The sequence below is a fragment of the Pteronotus mesoamericanus genome, unplaced genomic scaffold, assembly GCF_021234165.1.
Source record: "Pteronotus mesoamericanus isolate MK-2021 breed Mesoamerican mustached bat unplaced genomic scaffold, CSHL_Meso_final contig_90, whole genome shotgun sequence".
In the NCBI taxonomy this organism is placed as follows: domain Eukaryota; kingdom Metazoa; phylum Chordata; class Mammalia; order Chiroptera; family Mormoopidae; genus Pteronotus; species Pteronotus mesoamericanus.
Window position 1 is genome coordinate 39,011,350 of NW_026555277.1, and position 21,967 is coordinate 39,033,316.

At 40.3% G+C, this 21,967-nt stretch overlaps 1 protein-coding gene across 1 annotated transcript in view; it reads right to left on the reverse strand.

The window, feature by feature from the left end:
- The window catches only part of SLC17A6 (solute carrier family 17 member 6), a 37,396-nt gene that overhangs the window by 12,827 nt on the left and 2,602 nt on the right, over nt 1-21,967 (reverse strand). The window contains exons 2-6 of the mRNA XM_054585993.1: nt 21,056-21,308; nt 19,292-19,410; nt 2,797-2,911; nt 1,236-1,323; nt 629-715 (exon numbers count right to left, since the gene is read on the reverse strand). Of these exons, the coding sequence (XP_054441968.1) occupies nt 629-715; nt 1,236-1,323; nt 2,797-2,911; nt 19,292-19,410; nt 21,056-21,308 (662 nt within the window). The remainder of the gene's footprint in view (nt 1-628; nt 716-1,235; nt 1,324-2,796; nt 2,912-19,291; nt 19,411-21,055; nt 21,309-21,967) is intronic.

Consider the following 21,967-nt stretch of genomic DNA (forward strand, 5'->3'; position numbering starts at 1 on the left):
AAAAGTGATTCTTAGTGAGAGACTTTAGGGGTACTTTCAAGTGGTAAGCTTTCAGCTTCTCATTAGATAGTAAACAGAAAAGGAATTTGACCTTAGGGTTACTCATCATTTTAAAATTTCTATTTCAGAGATTAATCTCCTTTAATTCAGAGGGAATGAGGACTAAAATGTGTCACTGCTGCAAGAGGTGGCTAATATTTCATCACAAAATTGGTTTGTTTCCTGAGCGGGCCTATTGCCGTCCAGCTTTCTGACCCTATTCAGTCTTGAGGAGGCACGATCAGGGAACCAGCCAAGAAAACAGTGGCAAAGAGTAGAAGTGGGTGCTGCCTAGCTCTTTCCTTTTAATCAGCTTTGAATCAAGAGCTAAAAATTTTTTATTCATAATTAAGGGCAATATACATCATGTCACAAAGTTTCCATCCGCAATGTGGTTGCTTTTTTAAGCAATAAATGACAATGTAGGGAAAATCATAGACATAGAACACTTTCCTTGATCTCAGAATATAAGGAAAGGATTCTTAATGGGAAAAAAGTAAGTAAACATAGAAGTATATTTAGTGATTTATCTCATTGTTTTAGCTTATGCACATTTCTTTTAACTCTATTGTATAGAAATGCAACATACCATAGACATAGAATACTGAAGACCAGCCAGTATACTGTACAAGAATGCCAGCTAAAGGCATTGCAATCACAGCTCCAGCATAGGAACCTAAAGTAGAAGGGAGAATGGGAGAAAGGTAAGTGAAATCAGTAAAGATTCTTGACTTTATCTCATGTTCCTTAGTTCACTCACACAAATACACACTTATACACTTGGATGCATGCATACTTACACCCATACACCTCCGAACACACATATATGCCTACATATTTATCCAGGAATATAAGACTATACAGGTAGATATAACTTACCCAAGACACAACAAAGATTTAAAAATGAGACTATGATAAAAATTACATTTTAAAAACTATAATAAGAATCATTCATAAATATATTTGAAAACCTAGATAAAATGGGTGAAGTAGAAAAATACAAAGCACTAGAAGAAATAGAGGATTTAGGGGACCAGTTGAAATAGTGGTCAAAAAACCTTTCCTCACATACACACACATACACATAGACACAGTACCCAAATGGTTTTACAGGTGAGCTTTACCAAATTTCAATTCTCATTCAAGTTGTTCCTAAACTTTCAGCCAACATAACTACATCAGCACACAGTACTTACCACAAAAGGAGGTGGTTGCCAATCTACTCCTCTCTAGGGGAGGGGCCCATTTGCTCCATATCCCATGACAGGCTGGGTAGGTGACACCCTGTGATGGGGGAAGATATATATCACCATTTAGGATCCAGGGTTATTGGAAAATAAGCACTTTCCCTTCTCTGATGCTGTTTCCTTAGAATGGGCACAAAAGAAAGATGCTATTCATGGGAATTTGCTGATTCCCTGAAATTCCATTCTAAAACTTTCATCCCAGACCAGGCAAGACGTGGCCTCTTTTTAGTGACCTGTTAAAATCCTCCCCACCCTTCAAGCCTTATTTCTACCTCAACCTTCTTCTCATCAAGGCAAAACAAAAGATTCTATATTATTCAGTTTATCTGCAATTCTGAACAAATTTGGAATGCCTTTTTGTGAGGCATTACACTCAGTGATTTCCAAATATAAGGAATCCATGCAAAGGAAGGTAAAGCTTAGATCCTTGAACACACTTCCTAAAAGAGGTGTCTAGAATTTAAGATCCTTAAAATACAGTTGGCCCTCTGTAGCCACAAGTGCTGCATCTGCAGATGCAGCCAGCCTTAGATAAAAAAAAAATATATTAGGGAAAAAATGTTATCTTTGTTGCTAACATGGACAATTGTAGTTGGGCCTACCATAGTTGTGTCTGTACTAAAAATGTACAGACCTGTTTTTCTAATTTTTATTCCTTAAATAATGGAGTATAACAACTATTTACATTGTATTAGGTATTATAATTAATCCAGAGATAGTATAAAGTATATGGGAGGATGTACATAGATTATATGCAAACACTACACTATTTTAGATAAGGAACTTGAGCATTCATGGATTTTTATATCCAAAGTTGTGGAGGGAGGGTTCTGGAACCAATATCCCTCCAATATCAAGGAGCAACAGTCTTTATACTTTTTCTGTTATTTTGATCCTATCAATTTTTCCTTCTTTTTGGAGAGAGGAGATTGTTTGCAGCCTTTATACTTTATCTAATTTGTCTATTCTCATCATATTTCATATAAAAAGAAGAGGAAACAGGTAGGCCAGTCTCAAGTTTTTAATGCTATTCTTTCAAAGGCAGTGGGCTGATGGAGAAAAGTCAGTCACTAGCATTAGATGCACAAAGAATATATTCGATGAAATACGTTAATGAAAACCCAAGTAAAGATTCTAGGCCAACAGGGGCTTGGTATAAAACTCCCGAAAGATGTTAATTCAGGGTTATCACTAGCAAAGTACAAGCTCAAAAATTTTTATCATAATACATTAATAAAAGTGCCTATTCTTTTTTTTTTTTTTTAGTCAAATAGTCACGAAGCATTTCCTTAATACCATTCAATTCTACAGAAGGAAAGGTAAGTAGTCACAGTTGTAATTTAGCATAATTTGAAGACAAAATATCTGATTGCCTAACTTTTCCAATTTTTTAACACGGTGTAGATACAACCGAATTAAGACATACTTATTCGTAGATCAAGAGAAAGATTTTCTGCTGGTTCTTAGTAACATGGCAACCTTAAGATGCTGTCATCCTGCAGTTCCATACCTCAACAAGTCCCTGCAATATCCTAACAAAGATGACACACCCATAATGCACTCTGGCTGCTGATGGGATTAGCATATTCAGGGTAGAGGTAAGAAGTATGGCAGCTCCAAAAACCCTGAAAAACAAAAGGAGTTAATAGATCTACGTTTCTCAGGTTAAGCACAAGCAAATTTAAAGTAGAATATTCTTCTAAAAGAATAAAATATGTCCTGAACTTGATTGACTACAGCCATTGGAAACAGATTTGTGGACTATCTTCAAATGCTAGAAATACAAGAAATTAAAGAAGAATTTAGTAAATTTGGTTTTACTTACTTGTATTTATTTTCTTCAAAGATGCAATTACAAATTGCAAATGTTTAATGAATCATTATATACATTTTTGGTCTACATTTCAGTCTACAATGCAAACTTCTTAAGGGTTAGAGCTTGTTTATGATAAACTGTATATCCCCAATACTATGTGTCTGGCAGAGCAGATACTCACTGAAGAGCTGTCAAAGAAATAATAAATGCCTGAATGGAGTTGTACCCCACATTATACAACTGTTTTCAACTTCCTTAAATCAGAACATTCATAAAAATTTTATGAATGAAATCATATTTTACATGCCCCAAGAAACCTCATAATCAGATTCCCATAGCACAGGTTTTTATAATCAAAATAACTATTACTGTATCTGTCTCAGTTTTTTTCTCTTTTTTTTTTGTGTGGGTAGGTGGGGACATTGTGTCTGAGTCACACCACCAAGTGCATCCGTATACATAATGATTCCAGAAAAAATTGCAAAATTATGATGTAAGCACGTTTATCAATCTGCAAGTAAAAAGCCCATTTTATCATTTAAAAAAACTATTTTACAATGTTCATTCTAAGCAAGAAAAACATCCCCATAACTGAGTAACTGGGTAACTTTAGAAATATGCTCTTGCATGAAAGTTTTGGGACATACTATCTCTAATGAGCTTAGCTGTGTATTCTGTGCAGGTTTTTTCAAGTCAAACATTGAGTCTTTATTATTTATTTATTTATTTATTTATTTTCTATTGTTGTTCAGTTACAGTTGTCCCCATTTTTCCCCCATTGTTCTCCCCTGCCCTGTCCAACCCCCACTCCCAAAGAAAATCCTCATTGTCTTTGTCCATGAGTCCTTTGTCCATGTTCTTTGACTTGACCCTTCCCCTTCTTTACCCCCTTATAGCTTCCCACATTCCCTCCAGTCACAGCCCATTTGTTCTTTAATTCCATGTCTTTGGTTCTTTTTTGCTCATTTTTTTGTTTTGTTGATTAGGTTCCACTTGTAGGTGAGATCATATGGTGTTTGTCTTTCACTGCTTGGCTTATTTCATCTAGCATAATGCTCTCCTGTTCCATCCATGTTGTCACAAAGGGTAGGAGATCCTTCTTTTTGTCTTCTGTGTAGTGTTCCATCGTGTGAATGTACCACAGTTTTTTGGTCCACTCATTTACTGATGGGCATCTAGGCTGTTTCCAGCCCTTTGCTATTGTAAATAATGCTGCTATGGACATAGGGGTGCATAGCTCCTTTTGAATTGGTGTTTCAGGATTCTTAATGGAATTTCTGGGTCAAAAGGCAGTTTTGCTTTTAGTTTTTTTGAGGAAATTCTGTACTGTTTTCCACAGTAGCTGCACCAGTCTGCATTCCCACCAACAGTGCACTAGGGCTCCCTTTTCTCCACAACCTCACCAGCACTGGTTGTTTGTTGATTTGTTAATGATGGCCATTCTGACTGGTGTGAAGTGGTATCTCACTGTGGTTTTAGTTTGCAGCTCTCTGATGGCTAGTGATGCTGAGCATCCTTTCATATGTCTCTGGGCCCTCTCTGTGGAGAAGTGTCTGTTCAGGTCCTTTGCCCATTTTTTAATTGAATTGTTTCTCTTCTTGGAGAGGAGTGGTATGACTTCATTATATATTTTGGAGATCAAACCCTAGGCTGAATTATCATTGGCAAACCTGTTCCTATACGATTGGTTTCCTTTTTATTTTGCTGATGTTTCCTTAGCCATGTAGCAGCTTTTTAATTTGATGTAGTCCCATTTGTTTGTTCTTCCTTTTATATCCCTTACCCTAGGGGACATATCAGTGAAAATATTGCTGAGTGGGATATCTGAAATTGTCCTGCCTATGTTCTCCTCTAGGACTTTTATGGTGTCACGATTTATATTTAAATCTTTTATCTATCTTGAGTTTATTTTGGTGTATGGTGTAAGTTGGTGGTCTAGTTTCTTTTCTTTTCTTGTGTGTTTGTGTGTGTGTGTGTGTGTGTGTGTGTGTGTGTGTGTGTGTCTGTCCAGATCTTCCAACACCGTTTACTGAAGAGGCTATTTTTACTCCACAAACATTGAGTCTTTTAACACAGTCAAAGTTGGTTGCCTCATAGAAGCTCTAATTCTTCCAGAGGGTACATTTAAATGTAACTATAAAGGGCTTGAGTTTCTGAAAGGGAGCCTTGATCATTATTCGTCTGCTATTGGAATTTGAGAAATGACTTTATGAAGGTTTGAAGTAGATCAGCTCTTTCTCTATGAATCATTGACCAGGTCAAATACTTTTGTTTACTCGATGCAGCCTAATATCCCCTGTCCTCAGATGTTTCTCTCCACAGAGGTAAATGGTGACTCAGAAGGTGAATGTTCTATTCCATTTCCCCTCTGTGCTGTTTGCTGAATAGGTATCTTTGTGTTTGTGTCAAAGCACAATTTATTTCCTAACTGTATGACACAAAATAGAAACTTTCTATTTCTAGAAATAATTATTCCTATGAAAATGCCACATGCCTAGTGACATTAAAGTTCTGCCAAATATTGATTTATCTTTCAAAAAATAAATGCAAATATCCCATAAACTATCTTTGTAAAAACAGAATCCAAAGTCACTCTAAAAATTGATTTAAAATGTATTTTAATTCTTGATTATAATTTTCAAATTGAAATAATTTTCACTTCTCTTAAGTCTACGATCCAAATGTTTTTGTGGGCATTTCCCAGAACACTGTGGAGGTTTCCTTTAGGGCTGAGAGGAATAAGAAGTATATAGGGCGTGTTTCCTAAACCTGGTGTTAAATGGTGCATATTCCCAAAGGCCAGTGAGGCAAAAATACCTTTGTTCTGGGAGTTTAAATGTAGTATCTGTGCATTAAAGGTGGAAAGGGCTAATGACACAGGAGGTTTGGTCATATGAGCAGGTTGTCCAGATACTGGCAACCTTGCACTGTCTGTAGATCCATCCAATTTTGTTTATTATCATTGATAATAATGAGACTGACTGCTTAAGGCTTTAAGGATAAAGAGAACCAGAGCTACATAATGCTACAGGATTTTCGAAAGTATTTATATGAGTTATGCATCTGCTCCACTCAGCCCTTTGGAAGAATTCTTTCAAATCGTCATCTATAAACCAGCTGCACCAGAATTCCCTGAAGTGCTTATTAAAAATGCAGATTTCTGACTCTAGACTTTTCAAATCACAATGTGCTGGGAGTGAAGCCTGGAAATCTGGGTTTTAATAAGCAGTCCAGTTGATAATTCTGTGTGGGGAAAAGAAAAAAAACAACGAAGAATTTTATCCAGGTTTATGTAACTTGTATGTTTTATTTTCTAATAATTATTTTGAAGGTATGAAGCATGAAGTTCATTTTCTATGAATACGCCTTCCATTACTTTATCCCTTTTCAGAGGGTTTTAACACTCTTCTATTTCTAAGTAAACTAGAGAGAGAGGAATTTTACCCATTCTTTATTTTGTTTTCTCAACCTCCACACCATTAACTTGGACCGAATAATTCTTTCTTGTGTAGTTCTCTCCTATGCATTGTATGACATTTTATAACACCCCTGGCCTGTATGCATTAGATGCAAATAGCATACCCCCCACACCAAGCTGTGACAACCAAAACTGTCCCCAGCAATTGCAAAACGTCCTCTGAAGAACAAAATCACCCACCGGTGAGGCTAAATCAATCATGAACTATTTGCTGAGAGCCCACTACAGTCAGATCTAAATTTAATGTGCGCTACTCAACTTGATATACACCATTCTGACACTTCACGTGCCTTAAAATCCACAACTACCTAACAATCCAGTGACATTAGTGATATTAATATAACCACTTTATAGGTGAAGAAAAGAAACCTAAAGTAAGTGGAATCACTTGTGCAAGTTGTTAACTAGTTCTCACTTGAGGAGCCCTGTTCTAAATCTAGTCTGATTCCAAGCCAGTGGGTTTTGCCACTGGGATTTATATCTGATGATGCACATAAGATGGCATTAGTGATATGTCTTAGGATTCCAACTGTAAATTTAAATAATAATTTCTACAGAGCTACTTGATATCATCCAATTATTCCTAAAATAAAACCATTCTACTATTCCTAAAGTTAATAGATCGCTTTAAATGTTTATTTTCCACTCCTGCCATGAACAGTATTTCAAATTATATAACTTACACCATTTCTAAATGCTTCCTACTTTTAAATTCCTTGATTCCTTTGGTCATTTATTTTTATTATTAGTGGCCATAGCATCATAAAAATGTTGTGACTTTTTTTCTAATCATTTAAGAATAAAATCTGTCAAACTTTTCAGAACCTCATCTTCTTTTTAAATTTTATATACCTGGTATACAAATCAATGTGCAAATAATTAAAACTGATTATCAAAATTCTTTCCCAATATGGGAAACCTTTACACTTTTTCTTGCTGTATTACACACAGCCAGACTGAAGCAGCCCCTTTATTCAACATTCGCTTATGCATTCGCACTCTGAATCCTTGTGAGACTATATTTAGAGCAGGGTATTGTGCTGAGAAGAAGGGAGCTAATGGTTACAGAGTAGTTACTACACTTTCTCTATACATTAATTATACATTAGTTCATTTAATTCACGCAACCCTTGAGTTAAACTTTTCTCCCATTTTACAAATGTGAAAATGTAGATAGAAATACTGTGCAAAAAAAAAAAAAAAAAAAGCAAGCAGTGGAGCTGAGATTGGAACTCAGGGCCCTCCGACATGGAAATCTGTGCTACTAGGCACTCAGAAAAAGATAAGGGTGGGCTCTGGTGAAGTCAGAGAGACAAGTAACCAAGGGACGACTTATGCCCAAGGCTGTAACAGGAGGACAAATGGAAAGCAAAGGAAAATATTCATTCCGATGGGGGCGATCAGGAAGCAAGCTGCGCCTTGGAAGATGAATACAAAAAGTAGGGAGAAATTCCAAAAAGAGGAACTAGGTCACTAAAGGTTCAAAAAATGGAAAGGATTACATTATACACCAGAAACGAGGGCAGTCTTGACAATGGCTAGACATGGTGGTACAGGTAGATAGAAGTGAGAACGTCAAGAGTGAGATGATGAGCAAGGATGGTGTGAGGGAGGTTTGAGGGAATGTTGATAAGCCAATTAGAGGGAGAGCAAAGTCCATTAAGTCCATGACATCCAGGAAATGATAGAGTTCAGAATCATAGAGGATAACTCATCATTATGCCCCTAAAGGGAAGCATGTATGAAACTTACCAAAATTATGGAGAGAGGAATTTGAGGCCAAGAGAGATAGAAGGTGATCAGGACTCATAAAAGTTTAGGCAAGATGATGTCTTGCAGAGGAACAAGGGGCCAAAGTTATTAATGGCGGTAGAGAAAAAAAAATACAAGTGACATAAATATGGCACAGAAATTATTGTAAGACCCTAGCTTTGTTACTTAATAATGATGTAACTAGAAATTTACTAACCTTCTAGGCTTCTGATACTTCTCTATAAAAAGGGCAGTGCCATGTAATGGTCAAGAGCGTGGTTTCTAGGGCCAGACCACCTGGGTTCAAAGTCCAGTTCTGTCATTTATTACTTGAGCAGTTTATTTTACTATTTATGCTTTATTCCTCATCAACAAAAGGAGGATACTAAAAGAAACTATGCGTTATTACAAATAAAGCACCCAGGAGAATGTCTGGCATATCCTAAGCATTTAACAGGTGTTAGGGACTTGTACAGTGATAATGTTAATATAGTATATTTTGTAGGATTGCTGTGAAGCTAAATGGAATAATGCATCTAAATTGTGTGGTTGGTGCCTGACACATAAAAATAAATCCATAAACGAGTCAGTCAAGTAAAAGCAATCATAGCCAATCGTTATTGAATTGTTAATCTGTACTAGTCACTGTCCTCAAATTTCATTTTAAACCAACAAAAACAATATGAGAAACTACAACATTATTCTTATTTCATAGAATGAATAGGCAAGTCCCAGTGAGTTTAAATAACTTCTGAAGATCACATAGATACTAGGCGGAGAACTATGGTTTACATTTACACGGTCTGGTTATAGATCCTGCATACTTAACTGTTCAACTCTACATACATTAATGGTGACAGCACTAATACTAGCACTAATAGTGCCTACAGCAGCAGGTAAAATAACAAAAACTTCCAAGACAAAAAGTTTACTGAAAGATGGATGGTCACAGAAATTGGGAGTAAGAGGAGGACTCTCTACCCTGCTCCTCCTGTTTTGAAGGAAGTAGTTAAAAAGAGGTTCATTTAGAGAGAGTTTTTCTTTTATGAACAAAGTTTAGGATTCAAAAAAGTAATGGAAGAAATAGTAGAACTGAGTATGGAAAAGAAGTTTCAGAATATAAAATACTTTTGCTCAGTGTTATCCAGGCTTTTGAACTGTAGAGAGTTTGTTCAAACAGAGTTGGTTGGGTGCCAGACCTTCTGCCTCAGCAGGTTTGTGAGGGGACTGAGAATCTGTATTCCTAACAAGTTCCCAGGTGATACTGATTTACTTTTCCTGATCTGAGAATCATTGATTTAGCAGTGCGGTGCTAGACATTCCCCCTAAACATCACCAAAGGGACAGATCTAGGGCAGAGGCAGGCTGAGAATGAATGGAGCTAGACAGAGCTGAAATTAAGGGCTTAACTTTTTTTTTACAGGTGGGAGTGGCAAGAGTGGACTAGAATCACCTACAAAAATGGATGATATCCTTGACAGAACACAAATCATAATTAGGCCATTTGATCAAAACCCAAAGTGAATTTTGCTAACCTGGTTTTAAACTGTCTTCATTGACCAAATTAACCAAGCAGCTGCCTTATTTTTTTAAAAAAAAAATGTATTGATTGATTTGGGAGACAGAGAGGGGAGCATCAATTTGTTGTCCTACTTGTTTATGTATGTATTTATTGGTTGATTCTTTTATGTGCCCTGACCAGGGATCGAACCTACAACCTTGACATATCTGGACAACATTCAAACCAACGGAGCTACCCAGCCAGGGCTGCTCTAAACCTCAAGTTCTAATCTACATCTGTAAAATGAAGATACGCGTTCATTCTTCAAAAGGTTATCATGAAGACTGAGTTAATTAATTATGAAAGAGGACAGTGTCTGATTCGTAGTAAATGGTTTATAAATATCAGCTATCATTACATAGAACTTTCCTAACAGGAAACAGTTTTCAGAAAATTGTTATTCTTTCTTTGTCCCTTTCTTCCAGAATGTTTTTGACCTGATTAAATACTGCTATTTCTGTGTCAACGGATTCAGAGTTGTTCCATGCTCTCTTGAAATTCTAGCAGCTTACGGTCCATGAAGACATATAGTGGGAATTCTATCTCCCCTTTTGAAGACACACAGAATCAGTCAGCATGCGTTAGCATCTCAATCTGTTCCTCAATTGTAGTGCTAAAATATCAGACAGGAAACAAATTTAAAAAAAATTGATAACCTTTTCTAAATGAATTATACCTGTTTTGGTATCTCCCCGAATACTTTTCTTACACAGCCACACATCTCCTCTCACAGGTATTCCTAATGTAGCGTAGGGCACTTTTATAAGACTTAACCTAAGATATCATGAGTTTCTCTACCCTCTAAGTTATTTGAATCTCTTGGAGAATATAGTTCCCGTCTCTGTTTCACTTCTTCAAATCCCATGATGCTAGCAGAAGGCTATAGTATGTTCTTATACTTTTATATAAAGACTTCAAGTAGAGGGCAATGATAACTTCCTTTCCTGGGGTCGACAAATGTGATAACAAATATTTCTTCTTTGGACCTGCTTTATCCTGGTATCTTTTTCAATCACTTGACCATTTAGTTGTTCTTGAGCTTTTAATGGGCACAAACTGCTGTTCTTGGTATCCTAACTATCCTAGTAAGGTGAGTGACCCTCATAGAATCACTGTAGGATGGCAGCCATGGACTAGAACTCAGAGTACCCCTGTGGATAAATCCTCACTTGAGATAGTTGCTGAGTTCAAGTGCATGGCCCAGTCTGGCACCACCCTTAAGTCTTCCAAGCAATACTGCAGAATCTCCTGGAACCAACTGCCACTAGGCTTTCTGTTCATCACAGCATCTTGGTCACCCTCTGAGACCACTGTCTCTGAAACACTGCTTTCAAAATCAAATTAGGTCACAATGCAAGAGGTGATATATTCTCCTCTTAAAGAATCTCACCATTTATCAATACTTAATGTAGTCATGCATATTGTATTATGTTTGACAGTCATGATTTTGTTTGGCTTGATGTTATAAAAACACACAAACTGAGTGTTGAATATATTTTTGATATGTCAAGAGTCAGATGAAAATAGATTATATACTAAGAAACATTTAATATCCTTGTGACTTTTATTATCCCTGCATTGGTCTTAACTAGGACACATAGCCATACTTCCCAGCACTGCGGCTCTGAAAACAGTGGCCACCACAATAGGTTTTGCAAGTTTATCCTCTTATCAAAGGACTTGTCTAAAAAGCAAAATCATACTAATAAATAAAATTTTTAATTATTCCCTAGCTCTTTCCTATGGACCTAGTCTAGCTCTAAGTAATCTATATTACTAATTTTTTAAAAGAAACTGTAAAATGAATTTTTTATAAGAACATGCACAGTAAAGCTATACAATAGGTGAAATATTAGTAAAGAAGCACATCATTTGAAATCAGGCACACAGAGGTTTGTAGCCCAATTTTCCCTCTTACCAGCTAGTGGTCTTTTGGAAAATAACTCTGCTACTCTGTGTTCAGCTCTCTCATCAATAAAATGGGTATAAAAATGTCTGCCTCAGAGAGTTGCTATGAGGAAGAAAGATAAAAAAATAACATAAGGGCCATTTGCTTATTAAGACTGCTTTTCATAATGATAAACCACTTGAAATCCACTTAAAATTGTCATTTTCCTCATGATTTCCTCTGCAGCAAATGACACACTAAAATGATTTCAATTTGCTTGCTTTCAAATTAAAATCTAATTTCTATGTGTTCTTTCTCTGCTTTTTACACTCACACACACACACATACATATGTACATCAGAGTTTTCAAAGTGCTTATATGTAAAAAAAATAATAATTTCACAGCGAAAGACAAAGGAGAGGGAAGAAATGTGTGTGCCTATGTAAGTGTGGTGTAAGAGGCTCTATGTTACTAAACAGAGCTCCAACATTGAGAGGCATATAGTGTCGCTGATACAGAAATGTTTGGGAAAGCAAATGCTGTTGTTGAAAACCTGCACCCCGCCCTGCACGATCATTAACATTCAGTGTGGCTCAGAGAGAATTAGCTGTGATATCCTCTATCATACCCTTTTCTGTGACCCATAGCTACAAACACCCTGCATATCAAGCCCACCCCACATGACTTCCCTGGAAGAAGCGACAGAAACACTGGTGACTTGTCACTCCTAAAGATTATATCCATTTTCCCTGAATCAATCCATCAATCTCCATCTGTGCAGCGGCTTGTCACTCAACCAGGAACTAGTGTTCCTCACCCCAGGTGTGGCACTAATCCTCTCCTAGAGGGTCTGCAGGAATAGAGTGATTCAGGCTGTTTAATCTATTTACTCTAATCAAATCAGTGCTCAGGTACCTCCCTTTGTCACATCTGATGCCCTACTCCCATATTAAATAAGGAATACACGAGCACAAGCCAGCCCTCCCGGTCCCTTGGTACATCATTAAGTTGTAAGAATGACTTCATCACTCATGACAGAGAAATTAGACAGCCCCAACAGTGACATATGGCAGAGGGAGAATTGTTCTACCAGCTGCCCACCTGACTCTCTCCTCCCTCAAGATCACGTCCCTCCCCTCCAGAGGCCGCCTCTTCACTGCGTAGTGGGATTGGCAGCCGCAGAGGAAGCCAGAGCTAGAGAGGGTGAGAGAAGCCTGTGTCAGCAAACCACGTGCAAGTCCTTCGGGACCCCTCCCCCTCTCGTCGCATCTATTCATCTTGCGGAAAGGGTATTTTCTTTTGTCAGAAAAAGGAAGGCCTCTTCTGCATTGCCCTAGATACCTAACCTATTGGGCCCACAATGGAAACACAGCTAGATGTTTGATAGGCGGCTAGATGAGTGAGATAGAAATAGTCACCTCTGGCCTTGAAAGACTGAAAGACTATTAACTGTTTTTCCATTGTAGCAGGATAGTGGTCCCTTGCAGCAGGCTTTATGTTTATAGTCTGAATTATTTCTTCACACAAAAAGAATTTGCAAATGTTTCGCACTGGAAAGGTTAAGGAACCCTAGCTTGCAATGAATGTTGCAGTAGACACACAAGTAGAGAGGGGAAAAAGAGATGACAGACGATACGTAGGTAGGTAGATAGATAGGTAGGTAGGTAACAGAGATATACATAAGCAGATAGACTGCATTTGTGTGTGTGTTTGGTGATAAGATTTATGATTTCCAATAAATACTTATTCTAATAAATAAAGCACCCTTTTATTGTTTTATTTCTATAACAAAAAAAAAAAGATAGAATAGCTCCAGCAAAAATCATTTCTTTCTGGGCTTAAAATATGAAGGTATTGTGTTTAAAATATCTGTGTTTCTTTCTTTCTGAAAATCATTCTCACCAGAGGATTTTTCATAATTAGGTTAGCCAGAATATTTACCTAAGCATATCAGATTTCATTTTTACATATGCAAATACACATTAATAAAGTTCTAAAATGCATTCATTTGAGCCCTGGCCAGTGTGGCTCAGTTAGTTAGAACATAGTCCCATAGACCAAAGGGTCAAGGGTATGATTCTCGGTCAGGGCACATCCCAGGTTTTGCGTTCATGTAGGAGAGGGCAACTGCAGTCCATTGATGTTTCTCTCTCATATTAATCTCTCTCTCTCTCTCTCTCCCTCTCTCTCTCTTTCTCTCTCTCTCAAAAGCAAGGGGAAAAAATGTCCTCAGGTGAAGATTAAAAAGAAAATCCACCCATTTGAATCTGTTCATTTTTATGTATTAATTACTCTTTTATATTAGTAGTATGAAGTGATTCATTTAAAATCCCATGCAAGGACCCTTCTTCTTTGCAGAAAAAAAGGTCAAAACTACCCCCAGGCAAGCTCAAACCTCTGCAATCTTCTAGGAGCCCAAACTGCCAAAGGGGCTGGGTTTTCCTCTACAGATAATCCCACTATTTGTTTAAGTCATCACCATTTGGTTGTCGCATTTTGAAGAGAGAACAGAATCACTCATGTTGTGGCCAAATAGTTTGCAAGCCAATGAACACACAAAAATACAGTATGTTTCTCCTGCCACAAAAAAAAAAAAAAAAAAAACCCTAAGCATCCCTTGGGCCTACTAAAGGCTTCTCTCTAATTCATGGATTTCTGTCCAAGGTTTGGGGCATGATAGATTGTGGGCACTGATTCAGAGAGCAGATGGCTCAGCCTGCTGCTGAATGAGAACTTTGCAATGAAGCACACAATATCAGGCAGAGGTGTTAAATTTCAAATAGATGTAGCCTGTGGTCATGTACTATGGGACACCTGAGCTTTAGTCTCAATTATTTTGTGACTTTGGGCAAGTCACCACTTCCCTGTTTCTCTAGTCCCTTTCCTGGCCTGTAAAGGAGAAGATTGGATTAGATGAACCTGGTCCAGCTCTAATATGGGTTCTTTCTGTTACAGGGAATTCACACTACTCTACAGACACATGCAATCTTCAGTATCTTATTTAAATAAAAAACTATTTTTCTTTAGCAAAAGTCAAGTTAGAAACCCAAGAGTTACATGAAAATTCAAAATTTGCACTAGGGACTGAACCCTCTTTAAATGAAGGATGGGGCAGGGGAAAATAAACAGTAACTTTCAACAAGGAAGTATAACCTCCAGCTTAAATGTACTTCTCTCCGTGTACGTATAATGCCTGGCTAGAATTCAAGCATTGCATGTACTGAATTACTAGCACTCTCAATACTATTAGCTGCAAATATTTTTTAAGACAGCTTTTTAAAAGCCTTCCAATGAGACACGACATTTCCGGTGAACAATATTATTAATAATGTGTATGAGAAAATAATTTTAAAGGTAGAAATCTGACATGTGAAAAGAGGCATTTTTATCACAATAAAAATAATCCTTTGCATTAATAATACTTAAGGTAAATTTAAACACAAGTAATGCTGAATGTTCATTAGGGTTATTTTCTTTTAATGTCTTTTTCTGAATCTAAGATTTTATTAATAATGAATGATAACAGGCACTTGTAAAAATTTTTTACATGTACTCTCGTATATAGTTGTCATGACAACTATATCAGGTAGGTATTTTGGTTAGTCCCCTTTTACAGAAATATAAATTGAGTCTCAAAGAGGTTAAATAATGTTTAATGTCTTTAGTTATTAAATAGCACATTCAGGAGTGTGAACCCATGCAATTTGCTTTAGAACCCATATCTTAACCAATATACAATACTGCCTTTTGTTTTTAAAAGCCACGAACATTTTGTTGTGAGGTTCATTTTATTTACTCAACAAGGATCTATCATGGGCCAAGCACTCTCTGAGATGCCAGGTATAGAGCAATAAAAACAACATGGACAAAACTGCATGTTTTGTTATGAAGCTTACATTGTATTGGGGAAAGGTAGACATTAAAAATAAGTAAAATATTGGTATGGTCTGTGGCAATAAGCACTCTGTAAAAAACTGTAGCAGTGTTGGGAAATCGGAAGGACAGAAACAGATTAGGGAACATATTTAAATAGGGGTTAAGTAATATTGCCACCTAGACTACAGAAGTAAGAATAGTCTTTGTATACATAATATCATCCATTAAAACACATTGTTAGCCAAACTACCTTTGGTAATTTTGACATTCTTTGGTTATGCCCACTGCAAAAATTCTGTTGTTTCTCACATTAAATATTTTCCCAGCAATGTTCCTTCTCACTTTCTCAATAGAAGGTAAAAATAGTCCTTAGCCATTTCATATTTGTAAATATCTAGATTGAAGTAATCTCCATGCCCCGTACTGTTTAAAAGGCAAAATTAATTTCCCCCAACACCTTTTAATCACTATATTAAGTATGTTTTCATCTGAAAACATTCCAGATCTTGTGAGGAGTCTTTCTTTGATTCTCCACCCCAAGGCCCTCCATGGAGGTCTCTAAATTCTCCTGCCCAAGATGTGCAATAGCCCTTTAAGGAAAGACAAAGAAAATGATGCACAGGCATCCTGGGGAACTGAGTTTTCTCTCCCCAGTACTGCTTCATTTCCTCTTCTCCATGAGCAGGAAAGCAAGAACACTTAGAATTTGACCAGAAAAAGAACTAAAGAACCAAGAACCTATATTCTGCCCAAATGTGGGGTTGTTTTTGTTTCATCCATAAAATGGATGTGCCAAATATCATTGCTGTTTGTTTTTCATTGAGAAATTTGCCTGGCAGTGTAACCAGGAGCTCTTCTCTCTTGAGGAGCTATCTCCACACATCTTAGTCCCTCTCTACTCCAGTTCTGCCCACAGCAGTGATGGCAAACACTTCCCAAAGTGAGCTTCTTTTCCACCTAGGGGGAAAGGAGTCTGTCCCCAGTTTCCCACCCAAGGGAAATTCTGTTCTATTATTAAATGACCTATAGGGAGAAGCTTATTTGAATGGGCATACAATACTTGTAGATGGAAAACTGGTCTTGCTGTGTTGTTTTTACTCTTTTGAAATGGATTATAATAAAAAACATACATCTGTCAAACCAATTCTAAAAATTTTTCTCAGATTTTGTGTTTTTAAAAAAAGCCTTCTAAGATAAAATTCTATATAGGATGTACAGGGCTAATTGGACATTCACCAACATATTAATAATAGGTGTCTCTGGAGATTAAATTATTTATGATTATCATCCTTTCTTTTTAATATGTATTTTATTTACTATGTAGTACTTTTTATAGAACTTATTGCGGTAACATTGGTTAATGTAGTGATATAGGTTTCAGGTGCACGATTCCGTAATACATCATCTGTATGTTGCACTGTGTGTTTACCACCCAAATCCTGGTCTCCTTCCATCACCAATTTACCTCCCCTTATCCTCTTCTACCTCCTCCCACTCTTTTCTCCCTCTTGTAATTACCATCCTGTTGTCTGTGTCTGAATTTTTTTTCTTTGCTTAATCCCTTCACCTTTTATTTTTTGTAATTGGGAAAGCGAATGTTATAGATGTTTGAAACTTGTCTTCATAGGAGGCTTCAACTGGCTAAAACATTTGCGATGTTTTATTATATTTTTAATATGTAGCAAAGATGTCAAAACACTAAGATATAATAAAATAGTCTATAATCTTTGATCTGTTCATATATTTTACAATGAATTTTAACTTACTTTTTTCAATCTTGTAGAACATAAATCATTGCATATGAAAATACTGTAAGTTTCTTTCTCTTGAATACTCATTTAAAGGTGAGGCATATACAGATTCAGATAAAAATTCTAAATTCAGAAATTTTTCCTTGAGGAAAATGTACCAAATAAATTACAACCTGAGTCAGCATCAGTCTTTTCTTTACTAAACATGACACAAATGATAGCAATAATTTCGCTTTCTTTCTTTTTTTAAACTAGGAAAACCTGTTTACTGACCTCCCCGTTTTACAACCAGGAAAGCTGGGGCATCCCTGGTGGTTCCTCTCCTGGCAGGAAAATGCTAGCATTTTAACGTCTGCCATGCTGAAGGTTTTGACTCTGAGAAAAATTGACAGGCGCAGCCATAATACTTGCATTTTACATTACATTGAGCTTTCTGTATCATTTTTAGGTTTTGGTGATTTGTGAGAGATCAGATTTGGTGATTTTTTCTATATTTTATAGAAAAAAACAGAGATTCAAGACATTATCCATAATGCATAGAGTTCTCTACACAGTTAATGCCTTTCATTTTAAATTGATTCCTTTTCTAAAAGAATGTCTCTTGATGGGTCTAAGGGCTAGCCATCTCTAATGTCAGAGTAAAAACAATACTCAGAAGGCACTATTCTTAATCTGTCGCACTCTCCTCTTGACATTTTGAAGGACTGTCCAAAAATCCTCTCCCTGGAATCAAGCCTCACATAAATTTCCAGGAATTTCTTCCTAGACTTTGGAGACAACTGGGAAATCTCGGGTAGGAAGAAACCTCTGGGAATGGGATTGTCGATGACAAAAGCCACTGGAAGTAGCCAAGGAAATTGCTCAGAGATGCAGAGGGACAGGTTTACAAAAGCAGACAAGAGATCAGACTGGAGAGGTGCCCAGTTCTAGATTACTTGCCACCTTTTGGGGGGAGGGAGAGAGTGAAGTCATAGGGACAAGGGGTGAAGGAAGACACGCAGTCTCCATTTGGAGTCTCTATGCAGCAGCACCTAGAAGGGCGAGTGCATTTGTTCTCTAACTATTCAGATTTAAGGAGCATTCAATTTCGTTTAGCATAATACACACAGTAAAGCAAATAAAGCTGTGTCTCACCCTCCCCTCGGAGGGCTGAGCCCTTTGACACCCCCGTCCCCTCAGTTCTGCTGCCCCAAATTTCGGCGGGGCTCTGCAGGCGGCGTTGGGAGCACTCCCGAGGGCCGACCCTAGGACCTTGGCTTGCCGCCACCTCTGCCGCGCGGCTGGAGGCCGCAGGGCGCCGCCGAGCGCCTTCTCCGCCCCGCCTCTACTCAGCCGAGCCCATTAACAGGTGGAATCGCACCCCCAGCGCCTGCAGTCCCGCCTGCCACCATAGAAACAAATCCTTCAGAGCCAGAGCACCATCTGGGCGGGCTCTCCTACCGGGCCTTCGACGCGCCCTGCGCGGAGGTCAGCGCCGCAGGAGGCCGGGGCACCCGCGGGGCGCTCCCGGGAGCACAGCACGTGACGCCCCCACCCCTGTGCACGCCCGGCCTCGCCGTCCCAGCTCGGCTTGCTCACCGCCAGGCCTCAGCTCCTTTCGGGCCTTAAGGCACGTCGACTATTTTTGTTAAGAGCCGATTCAGACAGGGCGGAGAGGAAGCGACCACGGGAGCCCGCCCGAGAAAGCCCAGATCTTTTCGGGCGCCTTATTCTGGAAGGAGGCACCAGCAATTCCTGTTACAAGAGGGGGTGCCAGGGAATCAGGAGACCTGCCCAGGAGTTCCCAACCCCCGCGGGGCTGTCGTCCCTGCCCACAGCCTCCGCTGCCCCTCTTGAGGGTACGCGCCCCGCGACCCCGGCCCGGGCCGGTCCGGCGCATTACCTGTTGGCTGCCAGTCGAGACGCGATGTAGCCGCCCGGAATCTGGGTGATGATGTAGCCCCAAAAGAAGGAACCGTGGATCATCCCCACGGTTTCTGGGTCCCAGTTGAATTTGGCTTTCTATGGGAGTAGGAAAAAAGAAATGTTTTTAATAGATAAATCAGCAAATAAATAAAATTTAAAAACCTGGGTGGAGGGAGAGCGTAGAGCCAGCGCCTGGACTGAAGAGTCCGTTTCAGTAGTTCTCCAGGCGAAGCGCCTTCAGCCCCCAGGTAGTCCCGGCATGGTGAGCGTGGGGGAGGGGAGGTGGTAATTTCCGTTTCTTAACAAAACAGAATCAATACCCTCGTAGAGAGAGGAAATGCTTCTTTTAACTAAAAAAAAAAAAAAAAAAAAAAAAAGACCGTGCTCATTTTCAATGTGTTGTGATTAATAGCAAAGCTGGGCGCCCGAGCTTTGCCCTCGGAACACTGTCAGGCGGGTCGGATCGCCTCGGTGAGTGAGGAATCCTTAGGGCTCCAGTTTGGGAAATTCCGACTCCAGGGAAAAGATTCCGTGAGGCGGCTGGGGACAGAGAACACCTGGCTGGGTGCAGCCGAGGCCAGCCAGGGCGGAGAGCAGTGGAATAGCTCGGAGACCCGACCCCCAAACGGGAACTTCTGGGAAAGGCAGTTGGGGAGCTTGGGGTGGAAGGTGCGAGGAGGTTGGAGGAGTTATGAAGGATGATGGATGGGCGCGGGCCACAATGACCTGGAGTAGCCCGGAAAATTTGGGGAGTCAGTGGAAAGGGAGGTGTTGCTCAGGGGTGGTCCTAAGAGGCCGAGAGGGGTGTGCCTGAGGGTCGGGCCTAACTTGACCCTTGCCAGCCTGGGCGCCCGCACCAGGTGAACCTTAAAGTAAACTGGGAGGAAATACCCGCAGTGGAAAGAGGAGAGAGCGCTTATTCCGCCTGAGGAACCCCCTTTCCCTCCCTTTGAATGAAATTTTGAAACCAAGCGCAGGGTCTCCCGGAATCTCCAGGGCTGGTCAGCGCTCACCGCTTCCCACCCAAAGCGAGGGCAGAATTAATCCTCCCAACTCTCACTCCTCCTGGTTTATGGTCATTCAGATCCCTCAATAGGCAATACGGCCCCACGGCTTTCTGTGACCTGGAAATTGACCCTTCTCTTCCTAGGGGTCAGCCAACACACCCATTGTAAGGTTACAGGACTGGATTCCCGAGCCCCCGAGATGCGCCTGCGCTGCAGCCCACCCCCCCCCACCCCCACCTTCGCCAGCCAGGTCGACTGCTCCTGAAGGCCCCGGGAGGAAACTGCCCACGTGCAGACAGTCGATTTGACTTGTTTTTCGATTTTGTTTCATTTTTATTATTAGGAATGTTTGACGGGAAATGGAGGAATTCTGCGAGAAATTATAACTAACATGCTGCCCTATTCCTTTTGAGTAAAAGAAAAATATTTCGATTTCGATTTAGCAGGACTATTAAGCCCCAACTTCTTGTATGACGTATCTCAAAAACCCAGTGAGACACACGGTATTTTCCGCTTTGCAGATGAGAAAAGGAAGGCCCGGAGAGCAGAAGCGACTTGCTTCAGGAGCAAGACAGGCAGGTGGTGATGATCCTAGAAGGGTCTGTTCTAGAAGGGCAGTACTAGAAGGCGGCTGAGGGAGCATCCAGGCCTTCCTCATTCGGTAGGGGGAGGGGGAGACCGTGCTCAAAAAGGTGATGTGGCTTTGCGCAACCGCTCGGCCAGCTGTTGCCCACCTCCTTGATGACCTTGCCCCCGCGGTGGATGGTACTGTTGTTGACCATATCCACGATGGCCACGCCCAGGTTGCAGCGAATGCCGAACGAGATGCAGAAGCCTAGGCCGCTCATGATGGCGATGATGTAGCGACGTGGCAGGCCGAAGCACGTGCAGTCGCACAGTGGCGCCTTTTTCTCAGGCACCTCCAAGGGTTTCCCATCCTCCGTCAGCTCGATGGTCTCCCCGGCGTCTTGCTTTTTCTCGAGCACCCTGCGCGGCACAGCGGGGGAAGGGGAGGGAGGCAAGGATGCCTCGGGTTAGGCACCCCAGACGCCCGCCCGTTTCCAATTCCCAGGGCCCGTCGGGGTTGAGGGGAGGGGCGCTAACCCGTTCTCCCACCTTCCGGGATGAGGGTGCTAGACAGACACGAGGTTTCAGGACCTCCTGGGATCTCCAGCCTCCGTCAGGACCCCTCCCTGCGACATCATCTCTTCAATTTAACACCTCTCTCCTCTCGCATCCAGTCCCCATTCCCTCTGGATCCAGCCCGCAGCATCTTGATTCATGTGCACAGGCCGCTTGGGCCTAACTTTCTTGCTGGGTCTGCAGTTTATGAGGGTTACCCAAAGGCGCCTTCTGAGCAACTGTGCAGGCGCCGCAGTGCTTTACCCCGGTGACGGGGTATTTAATCCAGCCACGCAGCCTCCCGCAGGTCGCTCAGCTGCGGGCCGGCCCAGCCACGGCCCGGCGCCCGCCCTATCTCTTTCTTTCCGGGCAAATTAAAGCTTTCGGGGATGAGGATGCCGCGATCCCGCCCCCACCCCCAACTAATCGGGGGATCCCCGGGGATTGAGGCCTTTCCTGTGCGGTGCGCACGTAGAGAAGGTCTGTGGCCGCGCTCTCTGAGAGATTCGCTCACTCCGCGACCC